The sequence below is a fragment of the Rana temporaria genome, chromosome 9, assembly GCF_905171775.1.
Source record: "Rana temporaria chromosome 9, aRanTem1.1, whole genome shotgun sequence".
NCBI lineage: Eukaryota > Metazoa > Chordata > Amphibia > Anura > Ranidae > Rana > Rana temporaria.
Window position 1 is genome coordinate 29,248,206 of NC_053497.1, and position 24,925 is coordinate 29,273,130.

General features: G+C 44.1%; 1 protein-coding gene and 1 pseudogene across 3 annotated transcripts in view; one reads left to right on the forward strand and one right to left on the reverse strand.

The window, feature by feature from the left end:
- Positions 1 to 24,823, reverse strand: part of IDH3G (isocitrate dehydrogenase (NAD(+)) 3 non-catalytic subunit gamma) — a 48,186-nt gene extending 23,363 nt beyond the window's left edge. For 2 of the 3 annotated variants that reach the window (XM_040323030.1, XM_040323029.1), the window contains exons 1-9: positions 24,658 to 24,822; positions 21,175 to 21,222; positions 14,017 to 14,028; positions 9,906 to 10,003; positions 9,157 to 9,272; positions 9,016 to 9,076; positions 4,597 to 4,729; positions 2,307 to 2,440; positions 2,122 to 2,224 (exon numbers count right to left, since the gene is read on the reverse strand). In XM_040323030.1, the coding sequence (XP_040178964.1) occupies positions 2,122 to 2,224; positions 2,307 to 2,440; positions 4,597 to 4,729; positions 9,016 to 9,076; positions 9,157 to 9,272; positions 9,906 to 10,003; positions 14,017 to 14,028; positions 21,175 to 21,222; positions 24,658 to 24,735 (783 nt within the window). In that variant the 5' untranslated portion in view covers positions 24,736 to 24,822. Of the gene's footprint in view, positions 1 to 2,121; positions 2,225 to 2,306; positions 2,441 to 4,596; positions 4,730 to 9,015; positions 9,077 to 9,156; positions 9,273 to 9,905; positions 10,004 to 14,016; positions 14,029 to 21,174; positions 21,223 to 24,657 lie in introns of all 3 variants that reach the window. The other variant, XM_040323031.1, reaches the window with a different exon arrangement.
- On the forward strand, positions 7,765 to 7,883 carry LOC120914672 (annotated as a pseudogene).
- Positions 24,824 to 24,925: the final 102 nt, after the last annotated feature.

A 24,925-nucleotide genomic window follows, 5' to 3' on the forward strand; every position in this document is an offset into this window, starting at 1 on the left:
GTTGAACAATACCTGGTTGATCCTGCCTGTTCCTGTGTGCCCCTAGGTTTGCTGACCATGGTAATCATGGCTGTTGATCCATGATACCGTGGTCAGTTTATGTGCCTCCGTCACAGGTCTCTTCCCTCTCTCCCTCCCTCTCTGTTCCATAGTCTGTGTGTGAGAGAGTTGATCTTCTCTCCTGCCTGAGTAGTTCTATTCCCTGCAGCTGTTCCAGTAACCATTAATTACTTTGATTCTCACTGTATTAGGTCCCAGTACAGTACAGTGTGTTTTGCTAAAATTATAATGCTACCGTGTTTCCCCGAAAGTAAGACCTACCCCAATTTTCAAGGAGGGATGCAATATAAGCCCTACCCCGAAAATAAGCCCTAGCGTGTGCGTTTCTGTAATCTAATCTGTAGTCAAATACCTTCGGTATACAGTGACACTCGGCGTTCAGCTTATCTCCTCCTCTTCCCCTTCCTGTCAGCAGGGGATCTCGCCCTCCCTCTGCAATGCTCGGATCGCCGCAGGCTAAGAAAGTGCAGAGGAGCACTCAGCTGATCTCCTTCTCCTGCTTGTCAGCGGGGGGGATCTCCGCCCTCTTCTCTGTGCAATGCTGCCGGGCTATGGAAGCGCCGAGGGGCACTCAGATGATGTTCAGATGAGGTTTTCTTCTCCTGCTTGTCAGCAGGGATCTCGGGCCCCCCTCCCTCTGCAAAGCTGGATTGCAGCGGGCTATAGAAGGCGCAGAGGGCCGCTTAGCTGATGTTTTATTTTCCTGCCTGTCGGTGGGGGATGTCTGCCCCCCCTCCCTCTGCAATGCTTGGATCGTGGGAGAGAGCTCCAGCCATCTATGGAAGCGTCGAGTGGCGCTGTAAGAATGTATGTGACACAGAAACACACACCTTTTTCATGATATTCTACTCTAATAGAAAGTATTCTTGGAGTTTACAACCGTGTTTGATTCACTTCACACTGGGGATTCCAGGCAGGCAGGGAGAGGGGGCAATAAGACAGCACGTGAAATTGTAAGCCCTACCCCGAAAATAAGCCCTACTGTGTTTTTGATTGCCAAAATTAATATAAGACCCGGGCTTATTTTCGGGGAAACATGGTAAATACCTTCTTTGTAGAGCCCTGCTGTGCAGACATGTGACCTCCCTCTGCCAGATTGCATTCATCAGAGGGGAAACTTGGCCTCTCCCACTGTACTTACATCAGGAAGGAAAGCAGAGGGAGGTCACATGACAGCACAGCAGGGATCTGCAAAAAAGATATTTAGCATTATAATTTTAGGAAAACACACAATGTACTGAACAGGGACCTAAAAACAGAGAGAATCAAATTAATTAACACATGTGACTTTACAACCACATTTGCATTTCTTTACATGTGAAACGTGTACAATACTAAAATATGCAGATCGCTTATTTGAATGCCTGAGGCTACATATCCAAGTATGAGGTACCGTATTTACCGGGGTATAGCGCGCACCCCTAAACTTGACCTGGATTCCTGTGAAAAAAAGTTTTTTTGCACTTACAGTTTTGGTGTCTTCCGCGGCGGCCTCGTCGGGTCCGGCGTTCGTCTGCGGCTTAGGGTGTCCTCTTCGTCGGGTCCGGCGTCCTTCCCGCTCGTTTCCCGCACCGAGTTTGAATACTGCGCCGACATATACCGAGCGCAGTACACTCGTGTATCGTCAGGCAGGCTCGGCTACTCTCGTGGTGACGTCCTGTACGTCCACGCGAGAGGCGCCGAAACTGCCCGAAGATACACGAGTGTACTGCGCTCGGTATATGCCGGCGCAGTATTCAAATTCAGCGCGGGAAAGCTGGTATCGGCGTATACCGTGCACCCACGATTTTGCCCTGATTTTCAGGGCAAAATAGTGCGCGGTATACGCCGATAAATACGGTAATTTAATTCAAAAAGCATTTGTTATGTTATGCTGCGTACACACGATCGGAATTTGCGACAAGAAAAGTTCGATGTGAGCTTTTGGTCGGAAATTCCGACCGTGTGTAGGCTCCATCTGACATTTTCTGTCGTAATTTCCGACAGCAAAAATTTGAGAGCTGGTTCTCAAATTTTCAGACAGGAAAATGAACCAGTGAATGAACAGATAAGCCCACATACCTGCATTGTAGTATTGTCCACAATCATGCTCTCAAAAGTGATGTCTGGGTAGCCAGAAGCCACCTCCCTGCAGCATTGAAGAAAAAGTCCATCTCCCAGCTTCCTATGAAAAGAAAAAGAAAAGAAAACTTGATAAGAGATCCTGAAAACCTACATAACATCTTGCTGTAAAATCTGTATCATACATGATGTTGGCCTTGTGCACAGCTGTAATCTTCTTTCTTCCTTTTTCTCTGGCCAGTTTAAAGGCGTATTCCGCGATGCGTAGAGAATTTACTCGGGTGATGATCTTCAGACTTTCCACAACTCCAGACACACTCTGCATAAAAAAAAAAAAAAAAAAAAAAAAAAAGTACATTTGAATTTAAGTGTTTTGTACCTAAAACATTAACGTTGTGGTAAAATCTATATATTCTATAATCTTTCGTCACATCAGATATGTGCGATGTGAGCACCAAAAAGGGAATTCTTGCAATTTTGGTACTTCGAATTACAGACTACCTCTTTCATCATAGCTCTTCAAGCAACACCAGCTGAAGCAAAAACTTTCTACCATTTCTTTTCACTCTTCTCCCAGTTTTCTATACCAGTGTTTCTCAAGCTTTTACGGTGAAGTACCCCTGCAAGTCTAAAAAAAAATAAAAAAAATTCCCAAGTACCCCTTTCTCGAGAAAGTACTTTCTATTGTTTAGGTGTGTGTGTGTGTGTGTGTGTGTGTGTGTGTGTGTGTGTGTGTGTGTGTGTGTGTAATGTCAGTATGTGTTTGTGATGATTTCTATGTGTAGGTTTGTGATGGTTTTTGTTTGTGTGCAATATCAATATTATACGCTCCAGTAGACGTCTAAAATGACGCAACACGTAGGGAGGGCTACAGAACGTCTTTACATCACTTCCGTTTGAGGCCGCAGATAGTTTTTTCCTCTGCGCTTATATCAGCAATTTATATCTGATCTTCTTTAACCACTTTCCTACAGGGCACTTTCACCTCCTTCCTGCCCAAACCATTTTTCAGCTTTCAGCGCTGTCACACTTTGAATGACAATTGCGCAGTCATGCAACACTGTTCCCAAATTACATTTTTATCATTTTTTCTCCACAAATAGAGCTTTCTATTGGTGGTATTTGATTACAGCTACGGTTTTTATTCCTTGCGCTATAAACAAAAAAGTGCGACAAGTTTGAAAAAAAAAAAAAAAAAAAAAAAAAAACGCAATTATTTTTACTTTTTGCTATAATAAATATCCATTTTTTTAAAACAAATTTTTTCCTCAGTTTAGGCAGATACGTATTCTTCTACATATTTTTGGTAAAAAATAAATAAATCGCAATAAGCGTATATTGATTGGTTTGCGCAAAAGTTATAGGCCCAGATCCACAAAGAAATTACGCCGGCATATCTATTGATACGCCGCATAATTTCTAAGATGCCCCGTCGTATCTTTGTTTTGTATCCACAAAACAAGATACGATTGAATGTGGGCTATATCCGACTGGCGTACGTCTTAGTACGCCGTCGGATCTTAGGTGCATATTTAAGCTGGCCGCTAGGTGGCGCTTCCATCGATTTCCGCGTTGAGTATGCAAATTAGCTAGATACGCCAATCCACAAACGTACGTCCACCCGGCGCTTTTTTTTACTTCGTTTACGTAAAGGCTTTTTTTGGCGTAACGTTACCCCTGTTCTATGAGGCGTACGCAATGTTAAGTATGGACGTCGGGCCAGCGTAGAATTTTCCGTCGTGTACGTCGTTTGCGTAAAATGTTCGCGAATAGGGCTTTGCGTAAATTACGTTCACGTCGTTTAGGCATTGAGCGGGCGTAATTTAATTTGAAAATCCGACGTGATACTGAGCATGCGTCGTACGAAAAAAGCGTCATTTACGTGGGGTCAAGCTTGTTTTACGCCGGGCTACGTGGATCTGGCCCATAGCGTCTACAAAATAAAGGATAGTTTTATAGCATTTTTATTATTATTTATTTTTTACTAGTAATGGCGGCGATCAGCGATTTTGCCACGCCGCATTGAGGCAGTAATTGCTGCAAAATGGGCCCAAACCAAGTACTGAGTACATATGCATGCTTCTACTTTTCAGAGGTCCGATATTGGCCTATGTACAATCCTTGTTTTAAATGATTGCATGTAAAATACTTATTTTCTGAGATTGTGGATTTGGGCTTTTCATGAGCTGGAAGCCATAATCACCACAATGATAACAAATCACGGCTTGAACTATCTTGCTTTGCATGTAATGAGTCTATCTCATATATTAGTTTCACCTTTTAATTGAATTAGTGAAATAAATGAACTTTTGCACGATATTTTACATTTTTCGAGTTTCACCTGTACATGCAATCATCTTGTGGAGTCTGGTAAAAAGTGGGAGTGAAACTCTTTAGTTTTTTTTTTTTAGTTTTTTCCTTTTTTTAAAAGGAAGTAAGAATACTTTACACAGGATACCAGTCTAAGTAACTGACCTCATGTTCCAGGCTGCTGTACTCTCCCTCAGTATTCTCCCGCACAATCAAGATGTCAATTCCCTTTTGTCGGGTCTGGACCCCTGGAAGGCTCTGACAGTGGATAACATTGGCATAGAGGTCTAAGCTAGTACTGGAGACAGAACAGAGAGTTACACAATTTTAAGTGAAGTAAAATAAAAAATGATCTAACATGAAAAGCTCTTAAAATTGAAATAGCTAAACAATTACGGATAGGAATATAAAGCAGATTTTCCTAAGTTTTACCTTGATGAAGAATCAAAAGGTAAAACTGAAGCCTCGTACCCGTCGGAAAACCTGCGACGAGAGCTTTTGGCCAGGAATCCCGACCGTGTGTATGCTCCATCGCATGTTTTTCCGACGGGAAAACTGCCGAAAAAAAAAAAAAAAGGAGGAGAGAGAGCAGGATCTCTTTTCCAGTCAGGGAAAAATCTGGAAAACAACGTTTGTCTGCGCACGCTCGGAAACAATTAGACGCATGCTCAGAAGCATAGAACTTAATTTTGTCGGCTTGTCGTAGTCTTTTACGTCACCGCGTCAAGAGTTCACCGGACTTTTGTGTGGCCGTGTGTATGCAAGGCAGGCTTGAGAGGAATTCCGTTGGAAAAACCATAGTTTTTTTTATCCGACGGAAAAAAACGGTCGTGTGTACGAGGCATTTGGAAAATCTGCTTTAAATTCTGCATTCTAGGAGTAGCTGAACCTACAAAGCAGGTTATGCTAAAGAAAGGTGAGGTATAATGGAGCTGTTTTTTTTTTTTTAAAAGGAAGTAAGAATTTGAATGCAAAGCTACAAGTTTGCCATCTGCTTTTAACCACTTAACCCCCGGACCATATTGCTACCCAAAGACCAGCACTTTTTGCGATTCGGCACTGCGTCGCTTTAACTGACAATTGCGCGGTCGTGCGACGTGGCTCCCAAACAAAATTGGCGTCCTTTTTTTCCCACAGATAGAGCTTTCTTTTGGTGGTATTTGATCACCTCTGCGGTTTTTAGTTTTTGTGCTATAAACAAAAATATAAAAAATGTATTGATTGGTTTGCGCAAAAGTTATAGCGTTTACAAAATAGGGGGTATTTTTATTAATATTTTTTTTTTTCACTAGTAATGGCGGCGATCAGCGATTTTTTTTCGGTACTGCGACATTATGGCGGACACTTTTGACACATTTTTGGGACCATTGGCATTTTTATAGCGATCAGTGCTATAAAAATGCATTGATTACTATAAAAATGCCACTGGCAGTGAAGGGGTTAACACTAGGGGCGGGGAACGGGTTAAGTATGTTCCCTGGGTGTGTTCTAACTGTAGGGGGGGTGGACTCACTAGGGGGAAATGACTGATCTTCTGTTCATACATTGTATGAACAGAAGATCAGCATTTCCCCCCCTGACAGGACCGGGACCTGTGTGTTTACACACACAGCTCCCGATCCCCGCTCTGTAACGAGCGTTTGTGGGCGCCCGCCTGGCACGCGGGTGGGAGTCGGGGGGAGAGCGGGTGGCCTGCGCGAGAGCCGACGTATAGCTACGGGCTCTCGCGCAGGGGAGCCGACGTATAGCTACGGGCTCTCGCGCAGGGGAGCCGACATGCCGCCGTAAAACGACGGTGGGCAGTCGGCAAGCAGTTAAGGCTTGTGTAGATGGGCAAATTTTAAGGGTGCACCGAATGGAAATGTTGGTGCCGAAACTGAAAATGCAGGATGAACTTTGCCAAAAACAGAAAATGTGTTTTTAAAAAATATTTATAATTGTGTATATATAAAATTGTATTATATTCAACTCTTTAACCACTTAAGCCCCGGACCATATTGCTGCCCAAGGTGTTTTTACAGTTTGGGACTGCGTCGCTTTAACAGACAATTGCGCGGTCGTGCGACGTGGCTCCCAAACAAAATTGGCGTCCTTTTTTCCCCACAAATAGAGCTTTCTTTTGGTGGTATTTGATCACCTCGGCGGTTTTTATTTTTTGCGCTATAAACAAAAATAGAGCGACAATTTTGAAAAAAATGCAATATTTTTTACTTTTTGCTATAATAAATATCCCCCAAAAACATATATAAATTTTTTTTTTTTCCTCAGTTTAGGGCGATACGTATTCTTCTACCTATTTTTGGTAAAAAAAAAAAAATCGCAATAGGCGTTTATCGATTGGTTTGCGCAAAATTTATAGCGTTTACAAAATAGGGGATAGTTTTATTGCATTTTTATTAATTTTTTTTTTTTACTACTAATGGCAGCGATCAGCGATTTTTTTCGTGACTGCGACATTATGGCGGACACTTCGGACAATTTTGACACATTTTTGGGATTTTTGTCATTTTCACAGCAAAAAATGCATTTAAATTGCATTCTTTATTGTGAAAATGACAGTTGCAGTTTGGGAGTTAACCACAGGGGGCGCTGTAGGATTTGGTGTACACTGTGTGTGTTTACAACTGTAGGGGGGTGTGGCTGTAGGAATGACGTCATCGATCGAGTCTCCCTACATAAGGGATCACTCGATCGATGCAGCGCCATAGTGAAGCACGGGGAAGCCGTGTTTACACACGGCTCTCCCCGTTCTTCAGCTCCGGGGAGCGGCTATAAACAAATAGCCGCGCTGTCGTCCCGGATCGCTCCCCGAGGGGACCCGACCGCCGCAAGTCGCGGGGGGGGGGGGTCCCGATCGGACCCACGTCTAGGCAGGGACGTACAGGTACGCCCATGTGCCTGTACGTGCCATTCTGCCGACGTATATGTACATGCGGCCGTCGGGAAGTGGTTAATTAATATCAATTTAAATTAAAGGAGTTGTAAATAAAAAAATAAAAATGTATGCTGAAATGACTGTTTACAGGGTATAGAGACATAATAGTTAACCGATTCCTTTTAAAAATAGATTAATATCAATCATATAATGTACCTGTAGTTTTTAGTTTCGTTTTTGCATGTGATTTCCTGCCTCTCTGCTGTACAGAGCCAATACAGGGCAGTGATGGTTTGGAAAACGAAACTGATTGGTGCTGAGGGTTTTTAGACACACAGTAATAACACCTCCTTGATTAGTGACCACAGAGAGAAAGCTCCCAGTACTGTGGTTATCAGGAAACAGACAACCAGGAAGTGTGGAGATCAGATTACAGCAACTTGAGAGCAAAAACGAACATCGCTTCTCGGCCTTTTGGCTAAGATCAAGTGTAGTATCTGTTCTTATCAGTTGTTAGATGAGCGCTGAAGCACCTCCGTTGGTAGGGTGGATGCAATCTGATAACATAATAGCACCTGGAAGGGTGGTTTCAGCAGGGGCTATGCCGGGGCTACCCGATTGACTGGGGGCAGGCCACTGGTCGAGTCTGAGCCATCCGTAAGGGTGCTTCTGGTGAGGATGGAGAGGCATTTGGTCAAAGCTGAAAGGCCGGGCCCCTGGCCTTCTGGCCTGGATTTGATGCAGTTCCTAACCCTGCTTTGCCAGTTTCTCGAGAGGGAACGTCAGCCCTACCTTTAAGGGGGGGGCAAGGGCGGCTAGTACCACTCGAGTATAATTAGGCCAAGGAGCGAAAGAGGTGTAGGGGGGCACTCACCCTGAAGCCTCTAGTAGCTCCCGATCCTTCCTGGTTGAGGTGGGGAAGGGGACTGTGACTGTCCGGGCTGTGGGTCAGGGTCCGTTGAAAAGTCCAGGGGTGCCATACATTGCACGAGTGTGGGGACACTCATCATGTGGCACCATGGTCACTGATCTCCACATACACCTTTTTAACACCCGCCTCTAGGGCCGAGCCTTTTGGCTAGGACCAGGGGAATTTTTGTTTCCTGGCCGGAGGGCCGGCCAACGTATTGCACGTTGGTCACTTTACCTCACTCACCCATCTTCCTTCTCCCCCACTTTCTTATTTATTTTACCCTGTGTGTCACTTTACGTCTTTTTGTTTTGGTGCACTAGCACTTTTATGTGTGATGAGTAGGGTGCTGGTCCTCGGGCCTGCTCTGAAAGTCTTGGGAGTGGGCGGACATGGCCTTCTGGCTTAGTTCACCGGCTCTCATGGGGTCTCCCTTTGGGGGAGCCTCACCGAGGAGGGTTCTGTTTCGGCAGTCCCTCCGAGGATGTTGGGTCTTTGTGGCTTCGGCTGCTTGGACCAAGATGGGACCATATGGCTTCGGCTGTATGGACCACAGTAACTCTTTTCCCTGTCAGGAGACCAACGCCCCGGGGGATCAGAGACGGGTCCTTTTCGGAGGACCATTTGACGATGCACCCGTCAGTTTTTTGTTGCACCTCTTTATGTGTGTGCACATTTTCCCTGCACCGGGTGGAGTTTTTGGGTTGTGTTTTGCACGCCACAGGCTTTTCAAAAAAATAAATGTTTAATAGACACAGCAAAATGATACAGAAACTGATTACAATAGTAAACAACTTACCGGAGTAAGTTATTTCGGGAGCGGTGGGATGGAGGCATGTTATGGTTTGTCTCAATGTTACCTGATGGCAGAAAACAAAACCAATGCTCAGTCTCAGCACTTTCTAAGAATTAAAAAGAAAACATTAGGAGGCATTAGTACCTTTCAGTGCCACTCTGTTTCTTCGAATAGCAGTAATAGCATTCTGAATGTCATCTTCATCGGTGGCAGTAGAGTTCACATTCACTACTTCAAAGTCCACTGGCACACAAGCGTGTCTGAAAGTGAACAAATTGCATAATAAACAAAATCGTAGCTAGGCACTAGAGCTGCACAATTCTGACAAAAGGAGAAACTCGATTTTGCTTAGAAGATTACGATTCTCGTGGCGCAACATATTTCACATTATACAAAAAAAAAAAATACTGTTTAGTCTTTTTAAAATTCATTAAAGTGCATGGTTTCCCAAAAAATTGCTTTTCAAAGACTGATGTGCAAATACAGTGTGACATAAAATACTGCAACAACCACCATTTTATTCTCTGGGGTCTCTGCTAAAAGGGTTCCAAGTAATTTTCTAGAAAAGATACTGGGACTTTAACTTGTAAGCAACAAGTGTCAGAAAAAGGAAGTAAGGCAGCACTAATGGATACATTTGGAAACATGGATGAGGACAGGGAAGTAAGTGTCTGTAGATTTAATGGACAGTTTTGATATTTTTGCAAAAAAAGTACATGAATGCTATATTGGTACATAGAGGGGCTTGAATTTAGAAAATAATATATAAAATTAAAAAAAAGGGGGGGGGGGTTAACAAAAGGTAAACGTATCATTTAATAAAAAAATAAAAAATAAAAAAAACAGTTAAGACTTTACAATCACTTTAAGGTTCTATACAGAACACTGCTTACCTAAAAACTTCTTTAACGTGCAGCATGAGTTCTGGTCCAATGCCATCCCCTGGGATCATGGTCACTGTGTGTCTCCCTCCATACTTCGCAGGAGGGGGCTAAATAGAGAGCAGAGATGTTAGGCCATGAGGACAGCCCATAAAATGGAGGTTAGGCAAGAAGAGAAGTTGTTGTGTGGCCCACAGCAATCAAATTAGAGATTTATAGAAAAATTTGAGTATGGCTGAGAAAGACAGCACCACATCCCTTAATGAACTGAACAATATACCATACAGGATGGAAACCCCCTCTGAGAATAAAAGTACAGCGAGACCTCGGTTTGCGAGTAACGCGGTATACAATCGTTTTTCGCAGGACGAGCTATACTGAATATTGTTTTTAAAATCCTGACTTGATTTGCAAGCGCTGTCTCGCAAGACGAGTAGGACCAAAGCCGCTGGTGTATGTATTGCCGTATGGTCCGGGAGGCGCTGTAGAACTCGGAGACACTTCCAGCTGGGTGGGGCGGGTGTAATGTGCGTCGGAGCACCCGAACGTGTCAACAATTCCAAAGTGTCTCCGAGCGTCACCAGCGCCCGCACTTCTGGCCACATACAGTACTGCATACACCAGCAGTGGTTGTGGAATGAATCATGAGTTTCCATTATTCTTTATGAGGAAAGTCGCTTTACTATATGAGTGCTTTGGATTACAAGCATGCTTCTGGAATGAATTATGCTCTTAAGCCAAGTTATTACTGTACCTTTATTCTGAGAGGTGGTTTCCAGCACCTCAAAGTATGGTATATTGTTCACAGCAATCAAATTAGTCAACTTTGTCAAAGGAAGCATTTTTCCAAGTAAATGCTGAAAAACAGTGTTAATTGTTGCAGATCTAGATTCAGGCTCTGTTCACACTAGTGCAATTTCAGATGCAACTTGAGTCACACAACATCGGAAATCACAGTTTTTTATGGTGCCTGTTCATATCAATGCAACTCAACATGGTGCAATTTTGGAAAAGATTCCTCTACTACATGGTTACTAACCCGATTTTGGCCCATAGAATATGCAAACCAATTCAAAGTAGCATCCAAGTTGAAAGTCGGATCAAAATCGGATTGCAGCCGCGTGAACTTAGCCTTAAGCTGAAGTTTAAACCCAAAAACAAAAATGTAATTCATTGCAGCTTACTTACTGATTCTTAAGCCCCATACACACCATTAGATTATCTGCAGATTTTTTTCTTCAGATTTACCAAAACCATGTAGTACAAGGGCCTGCCTGATTGCATACAAATTGAAACTCTTAAGGTTTGACCTCCTATTATATGGTTTTGGTAAATCTGAAGACAAAAATCTGCAGATAATCTGATGGTGTGTATGGGGCTTTAGATGTGGTGATTGCATTCATGTTGTTTTCTTCTTTTGTCCTTTATTTTCTGGTGTTTTGGCCAGTAAGGCCGTTATTGTTTCTCTTCCTTTAACCCAGGGGTGTCCAAACTTTTTAAAAAAAAGGCCAGATTTCATGAAGTGGACATACACAAGGGCCGACCATTTTGCCCGACTTTCTTTTTTGTGTTTTTATAGATTCTTTCTGGCCCCCACTTGCAATCATCCCCCAAGCTCAGATCAGGGCAAGGATGAGCTTGTTTTCTAAATATATTGTTATATAATATATTATTTCCATGTGTGCGTTAATTACACTTATCCCCGAGCGTCTCTCACCACAGGGATCAACTCGCACGCTGCAGCCAATCACCGCCGCCGCCAATCACAGTCACTGGCGCATGCACAGGCTATTGTCACCGGGCACTGTCAGATTCCTGGCGGGGTTTGGAACCACAGCTTGTCAGTGAGAGGCGCTCGAGGATAAAAGCCGCAGCCAATCACCGCCGCCGTTCACCGCCGCCTATTACAGGCACTGGCACAGACACAGGCGTGTCTGCTATTGGCACCGCGCACTGTCAGCTCCCCGGCGGCATTTTAAACAAGCCCCAGCAACACGGCCCAGCTTGTCAGTGATTGGATTACATGGGGATTAGAGAACATTTTTTTTTTCTGAAAGCCCAGCTCGTCCCTATTCTGTTCGGAGCCTGGGGGGCCACAAGGGTGACAAAATGCCAACTCAGATGGGGGCCATATAAAACTGGTCCGCGGGCGGCAACTGGCCCGCGGGCCGGACTTTGGACATGACTGCTTTAACCAGTTAAAGCGGAAGTAAACCCATCCATAAAACAGTTTCATTTCCGTCACGTGCCGGAAATGTAACACTCCCATTGATTGTACTCTCAACCAAACTGTCAAACCATCCAATGGCTGGTGTCATAACTGATCACATGTGCAGCAACTTGGCAGTTGTTCAATAAACAGAGGCAAAGTAGGCAGCTTCCTTGGCTGAAAACGATAGGAGGGTTTACTTACACTTTAAGGACCGCCCCACGACTATATACATCCTTAGTTTCTCCGTAGCAGCTGCTGCCACAACCGAGGTATCCATCTCTTCAGGCAGCAGTCCTGTAAACAATAATAGTGGTCTCTGCAATCTGCGGAATTTCTGCAAGATCACCGTTATCGACGGTGGGAGAGGGGCCCCTCTCCCGCGCCTTTCCCCACTTACCGGAGCCGTTGGCAGAGACGATCGGGTTCTTTCTCGTGCTGGGCATGGATACGAGTGAGGGCAAGATGGCCCCCACCCCCCTCCATACCATAGCAGGGCGGAAGCAACTTCAAAACGTCACTTCTGCCTATACGTCTTAAGACCTTTCACACTGAAGCGTTTTTACAGCGTTTTAGCGGTAAAAATATCGCTATTAAAACGCTCATAAAAAGGCTCTCCATGCATCTCAATGGAACCTCTCACACGAGTCCTGCAAGCAGCATCTTTGAAGCAGCTTTTGGGCGCTGAAAAAAAAAAAACGCCCCTCTCCATTGAATTGAAAGCGCTGTAAAAACGCCTTACCCTTTCTCACTGAGGCACTGCAAAAACGCCCTGAAACTTACTTTTGGGTCTTAGCGGTGCTTTACCAGCACATTGGGATTGCAGATGAGGTTTCGCTTGAAAAACGCTCGGAAAAAAAACGCCCTAGTTTGAAAAGGGCCTAAAGAGCCAATTTATTTTTGTAATTTTTTCAAATGACAACATTTTTATTATTGCATTATTGCACAAATCACAAACTAGATTTCCCATATTTAGTAATAAATCACATGAAAGCCACTTATGCAGGCCATACATGGGTTGAATTCTGAACGAATGTTCTTTCAGAAAAATCAGAAATCTTGTGCAGTTTTGATCTAATGGTGCCACCATTCATTATCGAAATTGGACCAACCAAGCCTTCAATTTCACCTCATGTTGCTACAGAAAATAATTTTCTTGGTCAGGAAATTTATTTTCTTTCTTTAATTTTCTTTTCATACAATTCTCCCATTGACTAAAATATCATTTGTTTTTCAAAAAATAGCCCCACCAAAATAGCCCGTTGCTGCGGCCCACTAATGGTGCAAAATTCGAACAAAAATGATTTCGGAATTCCACCCGTTTGGCCTGCCTTATGCTGCGTACACACAATCGGAATTTCTGACAACAAAACCGTAGATTTTTTTCCAACGGAATTTTGGCTCATACTTGTGTTGCATACACACGATCACACAAATGTTGCCGGAAATTCCAAACGTCAAGAACGCGGTGACGTACAACACTACAACGAGCCGAAAAAAATGAAGTTCAATGAGTCCGGGCATGCGTAGGATTTTTGTGCGTTGGAATTGCATACAGACAATCGCAATTTCCAACAAGAACTTTTCCCGTCGGAAAATTTGAGAACCAGCTCTCAAATTTTTTCGGTCAGAAATTGCGACAGAAAATGTCCGATGGGGCCTACACGGTCGGAAATTCCGACCAAAAGCTCACATTGAACATTTGTCGGAAATTTCAATCGTGCGTAGGCGGCATAAGAGTGTGATTAGCACTAAACACAAATCAGACAATTGGAAGAAAGCCAATTAAGCAGAATAGGAAGCATGCTACAGACAGACATTCATGGAAGTGTAAAAGCACATTAGTGATGCGACCATAAACAAAGCACACAAATAATTTGCACAAAATAATTTTGAAATAAAAAATATACTTACAATGATTTGCTGCTGTTGAGAAAAAGAAAGCACAAATTAGAAAAAAAACATGAAGCCAAAACAGTGTAGGCTGAACTAGATTATTCCTCAAAAGGCAAGTTGTGCCGTTTCATCACCTGTTCCAACCAAAACAGTTTGCATTCCGTGAGTTTCCTACCCTTGCGAGAGCATGCAGGTGCCCACAAATTGTTAATGGCACCCCAAATGCATATCTCACAAATACAGCGTGTTTGCAGGCACCAAATCACATGTGCTCCATTTCTATGTTCCAGTGCGTTTTGCAGTCCATTCAAATTAATAGGCTGCAATATTGCACAGCATGTGAAGATGTGAGTAACACATGGACAACACACACTTCAATGTGTGAACAGGCCCAGTCCTTGGTATCATAGGGAGGAATAGTACCCCATTTTTGGTGTCAGTGGAAGAAATGATGGCCCATTGTTCGTGGCAGGTGGCAGAATAGTGTCTTGTATCAGTGGGAGGAATAGGGCCCAAAGGGCCAGAAAAAAGCCACAGTTTGGAGACCACTGATCCAGAGGAAGGCAAAAAAAAACAGCAGAGCATGATCCAATTCGCTACAGCAGGGGAAATAATTCCTTCCTGATCCCCCGAGAGGCAATCCGATTTTCCCCGGATCAACTTTACCTATAAATGTCAGTACCCAGTTATATTATGTACATTTAGGAAAGAATCCAGGCCTTTCTTAAAGCAATCTACTGAGCTGGCCAGAACCACCTCCGAAGGGAGTCTATTCCACATTTTCACAGCTCTTACTGTGAAGAAACCTTTCCGTATTTGGAGGTGAAATCTCTTTTCCTCTAGAAGTAAAGAGTGCCCCCTTGTCCTTTGTGTTGACAATAAAGTGAATAACTCAACACCAAGTTCACTTAAATATTTGTACATCTTGATCATATCCCCCCTTAATCTCCATAAAAGGGAATAGATTCAGTTCCTCTAATCTTTCCTCATAGCTGAGCTCCTCCATGTCTCTTATCAGTTTGGTTGCCCTTCTCTGCACTTTCTCCAGTTCCCATATCTTTTTTGAGAACTGGGGCCCAAAACTGAACTGCATATCCAGATGAGGTCTTACTAATGATTTGTACAGGGGCAAAATTATATCTCTCTCTCTGGAGTCCATACCTCTCTTAATACAAGAAAGGACTTTGCTCTATTGGAAACCGCAGCTTGGCATTGCATGTTATTATTGAGCTTATGATCAACTAAAAAAAAAAACAGATCCTTCTCCCCTACGGATCCCCCAAGTATGTATGATACATGCATATTCTTAGCCCAAGTGCATAACTTTACATTTATCAACATTAAACCTCATTTGCCACATAGTAGCCCAATTAGACAGAGCATTGAGATTGGCTTGTAGATTGGAGACATCCGGTAAGAACGTTATTCTCCATGTTGAACTTTCAGTGACCAGTAAGAGAGGGAAAGCGAAAACACGAAATTAAACCACTTAAAGTGGTTGTAAACCCTTATTTTATTTTTCACTTTTACCTACAGGTAAGCCTATAATAAGGCTTACCTGTAGGTATAAAGAATATCTCCTAAACCTGTACGGTTTAGGAGATATTCCCCTCGCAATGCGCCACTGATTGCAGCGGCGCAATGCGCAGGGGGAATCCACGGCGAAAGGACCGGCAGCCGCCGGACCTTTGCTGATTTTAAATCTCCCGCGCGGGAGTGACGTCATCGCCGCTCCAGCCAATCACAGCGCTGGAGCGGCGATACCCGGAAGACACGCCGGAGCAAGATGACATCTCGCTCGGCGTGGACCAGGTAAGTGTTCTTCACCTCGTTCCGAGGTAAGTATTTCATAATCAGCCATTATGCGGTGCATACTAGCTGATTATGCCTTTTGCCTTGCAGGTTTAAAAAAAAAAATTATATATGCGGTTTACAACCGCTTTAAGTCCCGGACCATTACGCAGGTAAAAGGACCTGGCCAGTTTTTGCGATTTGGCACCGCGACGCTTTAACTGACAATTGCGCGGTCATGTGACGTGGCTCTCAAACAAAATTGGCGTCCTTTTTTTCCCACAAATAGAGCTTTCTTTTGGTGGCATTTGATCACCTCTGCGGTTTTTATTTTTTGTGCTATAAACAAAAATAGAGCGACAATTTTGAAAAAAAAAAAACAATATTTTTTACTTTTTGCTATAATAAATACCCCCAAAAATGATATAAAAAAACATTTTTTTTTCAGGTTTAGGCTGATATGTATTCTTCTACCTATTTTTGGTAAAAAAAAAACGCAATAAGCATTTAACGATTGGTTTGCGCAAAATTTATAGCGTGTACAAAATAGGGGATAGTTTTATGGTATTTTTATTAATTTTTTTTTTTTTTTTTTTTACTACTACTAATGGCAGCGATTTTTTTCGTGACTGCAGCATTATGGTGGACATATCGGACAATTTTTGGGACCAGTCATTTTCACAGCAAAAATTGCTATAAAAATGCACTGATTACTGTGAAAATGACAATTGCAGTTTAGGAGTTAACCACTAGGGGGCGCTGTAGGGGTTATGTGTGACCTCATATGTTTCTAATTGTAGGGGGGCGGGGCTGGACGTGTGACATCACTGATCGCCTTTCCCTATATCAGGGAACAGACGATCAGTAACATTGCCACTGTGAAGAACAGGGAAGGTGTGTTAAACACACACACACCTCTCCCCGTTCTTCAGCACCAGTGACCGATCGCGGCACACCGGCGGCGATCGGGTCCGCGCGTGCCGCGGTCACGGAGCTTCGGACCGGGTCGCGGGCGCGCGACCCGCGGCTGGGCACTTAAAGGGGACGTACAGGTACCTGCCTGTGCCCAGCCGTGCCATTCTGCCGACGTAAATGTGCAGGAGGCGGTCCTTAAGTGGTTAACACACCTTCTCTCCATTCACACCCGAGACCTTGTAACACCAAGACGTCACATGACACCGGGGAGGGAAAATTGCCAATTGGGCCCCATTTTCACTAATGGGTGTACTCACTTATGTTGCCAGCAGTTTAGACATTAACCACTTCCTGACCACCGCATGTACATATACGTTGGCAGAATGGCACGTACAGGCACATTGGCGTACCTGTACGTCCCTGCCTAGACGTGGGTCGGGGGTCCGATCGGGACCCCCCCGCTACACGCGGCGGTCGGGTTCCCACGGGGAGCGATCCGGGAGCTGAAGAACGGGGAGAGCCGTATGTAAACACGGCTTCCCCGTGCTTCACTATGGCGCTGCATCGATCGAGTGATCCCCTTTATAGGGGAGACTCGATCGATGACGTCATTCCTACAGCCACACCCCCCTACAGTTGTAAACACACACTAAGTCCTACAGCGCCACCTGTGGTTAACTCCCAAACTGCAACTGTCATTTTCACAATAAAGAATGCAATTTAAATGCATTTTTTGCTGTGAAAATGACAATGGTCCCAAAAATGTGTCAAATGTGTCAAAATTGTCCGAAGTGTCCGCCATAATGTCGCAGTCACGAAAAAAAAATCGCTGATCGCCGCCATTAGTAGTAAAAAAAAAATAATTAATAAAAATGAAATAAAACTATCCCCTATTTTGTAAACGCTAAAAATTTTTGCGCAAACCAATCGATAAACGCTTATTGCGATTTTATTTTTTTTACCAAAAATAGGTACAAGAATACGTATCGGCCTAAACTGAGGGGAAAAAAATGTTATATATGTTTTTGGGGATATTATAGCAAAAAGTAAAAAATATTGCATTTTTTTCAAAATTGTCGCTCTATTTTTGTTTATAGCGCAAAAAATAAAAACCGCCGAGGTGATCAAATACCACCAAAAGAAAGCTCTATTTGTGGGGAAAAAAGGACGCCAATTTTGTTTGGGAGCCACGTCGCACGACCGCGCAATTGTCTGTTAAAGCGACACAGCCCGGAACTGTAAAAACACCTTGGGTCTTTAGGCAGCATATTGGTCCGGTCCTTAAGTGGTTAATAGATGTGTGCAAGTTATTTTGAGGGAAAAAACTGCATTGTAGCAGTGTAATTTCTTCAGTGTTCTCACATGAAAAGATACAATAAAATATTTATAAAAATGTGAGGGGTGTACTCACTTTTGCGAGATGCTGTATATAGGGGGGTCATACGTAGTTTTCTAGCAAAAAATACTGATTTAAACCTGTAAACAAATGGTGTCAGAAAGTCTTTGTGGAAAAGAAAGTAATTGCGCTAAACCAAAAATGATTGTTCATGTGTATAAACAAACATATGTGGGCGTCAGCCCAAATGATATATCGTATGTGGCCTTGATAGCACTCCAAACAATAAACAGGTGTATATTGTAGTGTCTCGGAACAGGAAGGCCAAAACCACCCAAAGCAATCTGGGTGGGTATGGCGATAATAGGTCCGGATTAATAATTAATCAAATATATAAAATACAGTGATTGCTCACAACACTATAGAAAAAGCTCATAAACAATATAGATTGTGAACATAAGTGAGGATGCAAATATAAACAGTTCAGACATGAACAGCCAGAGTCCATATGTATGTCTGAATAAGTGCCAAAAAAAAGGAGTCCGTGAAAGATTCAGATGAAGAAACACCCGTGCACAATCCAAATAAATGGTCCCGGTCACCATATGTGAATCCACCACCGAATATATATCTGCTTACCAGAAACAAAGGTCCTAATGGACCAAACTCAGCATGTCGCTCCACTATGGGGGCTAATATTGATGTATCCACACCGCATGAACTGCAGATTGATGTGTCCACAGCAAGATAGGGGTTCATACAGGACTCATATAGCAGCGTATGAAAAAGAAAAAATGTTCCACATAGCATAAAACCAGATGATTTATTTAAAAACTATGTAAAAACAGGTCAAACACTCACATTTGAGCAGACATTAGAATGCATTCAGCCTGTAACGCCGGCCGGACGTTTCCAGGTAAGCCGCTCGTGTTGAGAGTTCAGCGATGAGGGGGGATGACGTCAGCACGTCGCTCGCTCCGCCCAACGCGTTTCGTGATAGGTCACTTCGTCTCGGGGCACGAGCAGCGTACAGAGCCATCCCCCTTTTATGGACAACCAACAAAACAATAACAAAAACCAAGCCTCGTTCTGGAGGCCTCACGCATGCGCGTCACCAAGCACTCGCTGGTCTGCGTCTTGTGAGCAATCACTATATTTTATATATTTGATTAATTATTAATCCGGACCTATTAACGCCATACCCACCCAGATTGCTTTGGGTGGTTTTGGCCTTCCTGTTCCGAGACACTATACACCTGTTTATTGCTTGGAGTGCTATCAAGGCCACATGTGATATATCATTTGGGCTGACGCCCACATATGTTTGTTTATACACATGAACAATCATTTTTGGTTTAGCGCAATTACTTTCTTTTCCACATCTTTTTGTTTTTATACCCTTTAATTGCTGCTTATCAATCCAAACCTTAGTACCCAACTTAGCGCAGTTGTCCCCACATTTTGTCAGAAAGTCTTTGCCTTCAAGTGGTTCAACCATGAAAAACTTTAGAGTTAAAAAAATCCCCAAAATACATCCCTAAACCCCAAGTTGTTTTACACATTGGGTGAAGTCTGTGCGATTTACTATATATTTCACTGGTTTTAAACTGCTTGTTACATCACTACAATAAAAACATAAAATCCCCTCTGTAAAATAACATTATGTCCCCCAGTGTGTGTGTTATATAAAAAAAGATGCCAATCTGTACCTTATATTAGAGCGTCTCCCGGCGCTCACGTGACGCTTCAGCTCTCTTCACTCCTCTTCCTGGCTGACAGCTATAGAGGGAGGGGCCAAGGAGTTACGAGAGTGTCGGGAGATGCGATATAAAAAAAAAAAAAGTACAGATCAGCAGATTTTTTATATAACGCAGACACTGGGGCACAATGTTATTTTGCAGAGGGGATTGTATGTTTTAAGACCCCTTTCACACTGAGGGCGTATTGCAGGCGCTATAGCGTTAAAAATAGTGCCTGTAATCCGTCCTTAAAAAGCTGCTCCATTGTGAAAGCCCGAGGGCTTTCACACTGGAGTGTTGCACTAGCAGGGCGGTAAAAAAAAAGTCCTGCTAGCCGCATCTTTGGAGCGGTGAAGCAGCAGTGTGTATACCGCTCCTCCACCGCTGCTGCCCATTGAAATCAATGGGACAGCGTGGCTATACTGCCCGCAATGCGCTGCTAGCCGCTGCTGTGTTTTAGCCAGTCAGGAGAGAGAGCTTTGGATGGCCAAGACACTTGTGGACACCACTGGACAGAGATGGGGCTCAGATAAGTATTAGGGGGGCTTTTGCATACAGGTTTTTTTTTATCTTAAAGTGGAGGTTCACCCAAAAACATAATTTTTAACATTAGATTGATGCTTGTTTTGTGAAGGGGAATCGGGTGTTTTTTTTTTTAAATCGAAGCAGTACTTACCGTTTTAGAGAGCGATCTTCTCCGCCGCTTCCGGGTATGGGCTGCGGGACTGGGCGTTCCTATTTGATTGGCAGGCTTCCGACAGGCTTCCGACGGTCGCATACATCGCGTCACGATTTTCCGAAAGTAGCCGAACGTCGGTGCGCAGGCGCCGTATAGAGCCGCACCGACGTTCGGCTTCTTTCGGCTACTCGTGACGCGATGTATGCGACCGTCGGAAGCCTGCCAATCAAATAGGAACGCCCAGTCCCGCAGCCCATACCCGGAAGCGACGGAGAAGATCGCTCTCTAAAACGGTAAGTACAGCTTTGATTTTAAAAAAACTACCCGATTCCCCTTGACAAAATGAGCCTCGATCTAATGTTAAAAATTGTTTTTCGGGTGAACTACCGCTTTAATGTATATAATGCATCAAGATAAAAAATACCTTCTGACTCTACAGCCCCTTTAACCTTATGCTACTCAGTCCTGTGCATCCTAGAAAAGAAATCCAATTTGTGAGAAAAAGAGGGTATCTTCAGGAAACTCATATTTTAGATTATTTGATAATGTAAGGTTTCCCCTAAATCACCTAAAATGGACCCAGGTCAGGGTGTCGTGGAGCAGCAGAGCGTGTCGCGTTTCCAGTAGGCAGTTGCAGCCCTTCGCTCTCGCGCTGGAAGATGGGTGGGGTAATTTCAATTATGACCCCTTTAACAGAAGGGCTATACCACACTTACCGACGAATAATCTCTTTGCTGAGCCGATGCAACAGACACAGAAAACGCCTGCAATAAAGCACACCAAAACATATTACATTGTGAACATCTTTAAATATTTTTTAAATGCATTGTTCAATACTTTTTCCTCATAATATAAAATACTTAAAGTGGAGGTTCACCCGAAAAGTTAATTTTTAACCTTAGATTGATGCTCATTTTGTCAAGGGGAATCGGGTAGTTTTTTTAAAATCTAAGCAGTACTTACCGTTTTAGAGAGCTATCTTCTCCGCCGCTTCCGGGTATGGGCTGCGGGAGTGGGCGTTCCTATTTGATTGACAGTCTTCCAACAGGCTTCTGACGGTCGCATACATTGCGTCACGATTTTCCGAAAGTAGCCGAACGTCGGTGCGCAGGCGCCGTATAGAGGCGCACCAACGCTCGGCTTCTTTCAGCTAATTGTGACGCGGTGTATGCGACCGTCGGAAGACTGTCAATCAAATAGGAACGTCTAAAGACAGGTATTTGCACCCACTTCCGGCCACAACAGTCTCGGGGAGACTGCGGGCATGATGTCACCTCCCGCTGCCCCCCCCCCCCCGTTGTGTGCTGGGAACACTCTGCTCCCAGTACACAGCGGGAGCCAATCGGCAGGCGCAGTGTGACTCGCGCATGCGCCGTAGGGAACCGGGCAGTGAAGCCGGAGCGCTTCACTTCCTGGTTCCCTCACCGTGGATGGCGAGGGGGCAGCAGAGTGACGAGCGATCGCTTGTCCTCTGCTGCGGACGGCGCTGGACTCCAGGACAGGTAAGTGTCCAAATATTAAAAGTCAGCAGCTGCAGTATTTGTAGCTGCTGGCTTTTAATATTTTTTTTTATGGCACATCCGCTTTAAAGTAGGAGAATGACAGACATGGACAATGCAACATTGTTATTAACGATTGTTATTTTCTTTAAAGCAAAAAGGCGAGCCTTTACAAAAACATTATACTTACCTGCTCTGTTGCAGTGGATTTGCACAGAGCAGCCCGGATCCTCCTCTTCTCGGGTCCCTCGCCAGAGCTCCTGGCCCCTCCCTTCTACTGAGTGCCCTCACAGCAAGCAGCTTGCTATGGGGGTACCCGAGCCGAGTCAAAGCGCTGTGTATCCATTCAGACACGGAGCCCCCAACCCAGCCTGACCCATCTCCCCTGATTACCTGACTGATTTTGATTGCTGTCTTCTGGGAAACACACAGGTCCCAGAAGACAGCAGGGACCAGTGAGGACGCGCAGCGCGACTCGTGCATTCACAGTAGGGAACCAGGAAGTGATTCCCTCACCGAAGATGGCAGCGGGGGCAGCCGAGAGCCGAGCAATTGATTGGCATCGGCTACAGACATCGTGGGCACCCTGAACAGGTAAGTGTCCATTTATTAAAGGTCAGCAGCTGCAATATTTGTAGCTGCTGACTTTTAATTTTTTTTTTTAAGGCAGACCTCCGCTTTAATAGCAAAGGAAATACTACAAAACAACAAAAAAAATAGAATAGGTCCTGCATCCTTTGTAATGAACTCATGCACAAGGGCAGAAAAAAGCACCGTAGGTAGAGGCGTCTGGGCGTTTCTTTTTTATTATTTATATGCCTGCAAGAGCAGCTCTATGTTACCTGGTGTGCATGGCCGCATAGGCTGTATAGATTGGTATTGTAAGAGCAGTGTTTAATGGTTCAAAACATTTTTTTTAAATAAAAGCACCAAAGTGATGTTCAGAGAAGCTAATAGTGGAGTTTCACCCAAAAGTGGAACCTCCACTTAACCGACTCTTCCCCCCCCTACAGTGCCACATTCGGCACCTTTTCATTTCCGACAGGTACCGGTCCCCACTTTCGGGAGACGGCGCTGTCCCTCAGAAGTTCGGTCCCGCTCCTCCTTACTCCGTCAGGCCAATTAGAACGCGCAGCGCAATTCATACATCCGCAGTAGGGAAACAGCTGTGAAGCTGAAAGGCTTTACTGCGGGGTTCCCTTTTATACGAATGGCAGCGGCGGCAGCACCCGAGAGTCAATCTGAAAATTGGCTGGTGTGCCGATATCGCGGAACCCTGGATAGAGTAGTGTCCCAATATTAAAAGTCAGAAGCTACAGTATTTGTAGCCCAGGCCAATTTTCAGCTTTCAGCGCCGTCACACTTTGAATGAGAATTGCGAGAATCGTGCAACGTGGCTCCCAAACAAAATTTACGTCCTTTTTTCCCCACAAAAGAGCTTTCTTTTGGTGGCATTTGATCACCTCTGCGTTTTTTATTTTTTGCGCTATAAACAAAAAAATAGGTCGACAATTTTGAAAAAAAAAAAAACACCACAATATTTTTTGCTATAATAAATATCCCAAATTTTTTTTTTACATTTTTTCTCAGTTTTGGCCAATATGTATTCTTATACATATTTTTGGTAAATCGCAATAAGCGTATAGTGATTGGTTTAGGGGATAGATTTATGACTTTTTTTGTTATTATTTTTTTTTTTTTACTAGTAATGGAGGTTATCTGCAATTTTTGTCAGGACTGCGATATTGCGGCAGACAGTTAGGACACTTTTGACACAATTTTGGGACCATTTGCATTTATACAGCGATCAGTGCTATAAATATGCACTGATTACGGTATAAACGTGACTGGCAGGGAAAGGGTTAACACTAGGGGGCGATCAAGAGGTTAAATGTGTACCCTAGGGAGTGATTCTAACTGTAGTGGGAGGAGACTGACTGGGGAAGGTGACCGATCGGTGTCCCTATGTACACACCATCGGTCTCCTCTTCCTGACAGGACGTGGATCTCTGTGTTTACACACAGAGATCCACGTCCCTGGCTCTGTAACTGCTGATCGTGGGTACCCGGCAGACACCGCGGCCACTAGTCACGCGCATCGGCACCTGCACGCCCCTAGCGGCCGGGAGGCCTGAGGACGTCGTATGACGTCCACCCAGGATGGCAGAGCCACCTGGGTAGACGTCATTTGACATTTGGCGGGATGGGAAGTGGTTAATCCACATTATATCCGCCCCTTGTAGAGTTGCACAAGCATCGGAAGCGAGTGGCACAAAGTCATCTGCTGTGCGCAGGCGCCGTGTACAACTGTTCATGTTCGGATCCTTTCGGCGGCTCTGTTGTGCTTCGTACTGTGCCTGTACAGTACAGGGCGTGCATTATTCGACGGGGGACCTTTCTCGTCAGAACACCGGCGGAGGACCAATGCTGCATTCACCTAGGCAAGTGTAATGATAAAATAAAAAGCCCATACTTCTCTTTTAATGCTTTTTCCAGGCTGCATTATGTTTGTGATGTATTTTTTTTTTATAGGGAAAGCTTCAGCTGTTTCAGCAGACAAAAAAAAACATTTATTGCATTGCTACATTTCTAATGTCATCTCTTATAAAACTACAACTTACACATGCAATGCATTTACCAGCCCTAGAAGAAAATACATGGAGAACGAATGCAATGACTGTACAAAAACGGATTCGTTACCTGTTTCCCGAATCCAGCCCTGATAGGCAGAGGAGACAGAAGGAACCTGTAACAAGCAGACAGCGTCCTGCCAGCCATGTTTGAACTATCCAATTCCAAGGACTGTCAAGTGACTTTCTGAGCAAAACGATGCTATTGCAGAGGCCCCTCCTAAGCATCCTCACTGGGCATGCGTCAACCTTACACTGGCTTTCGTCCCTGACAGGAAATGACTAGACGGCCATGTTTAAACCTGGAAAGTAAATCTTTACAAGACTGCGCAACGTGT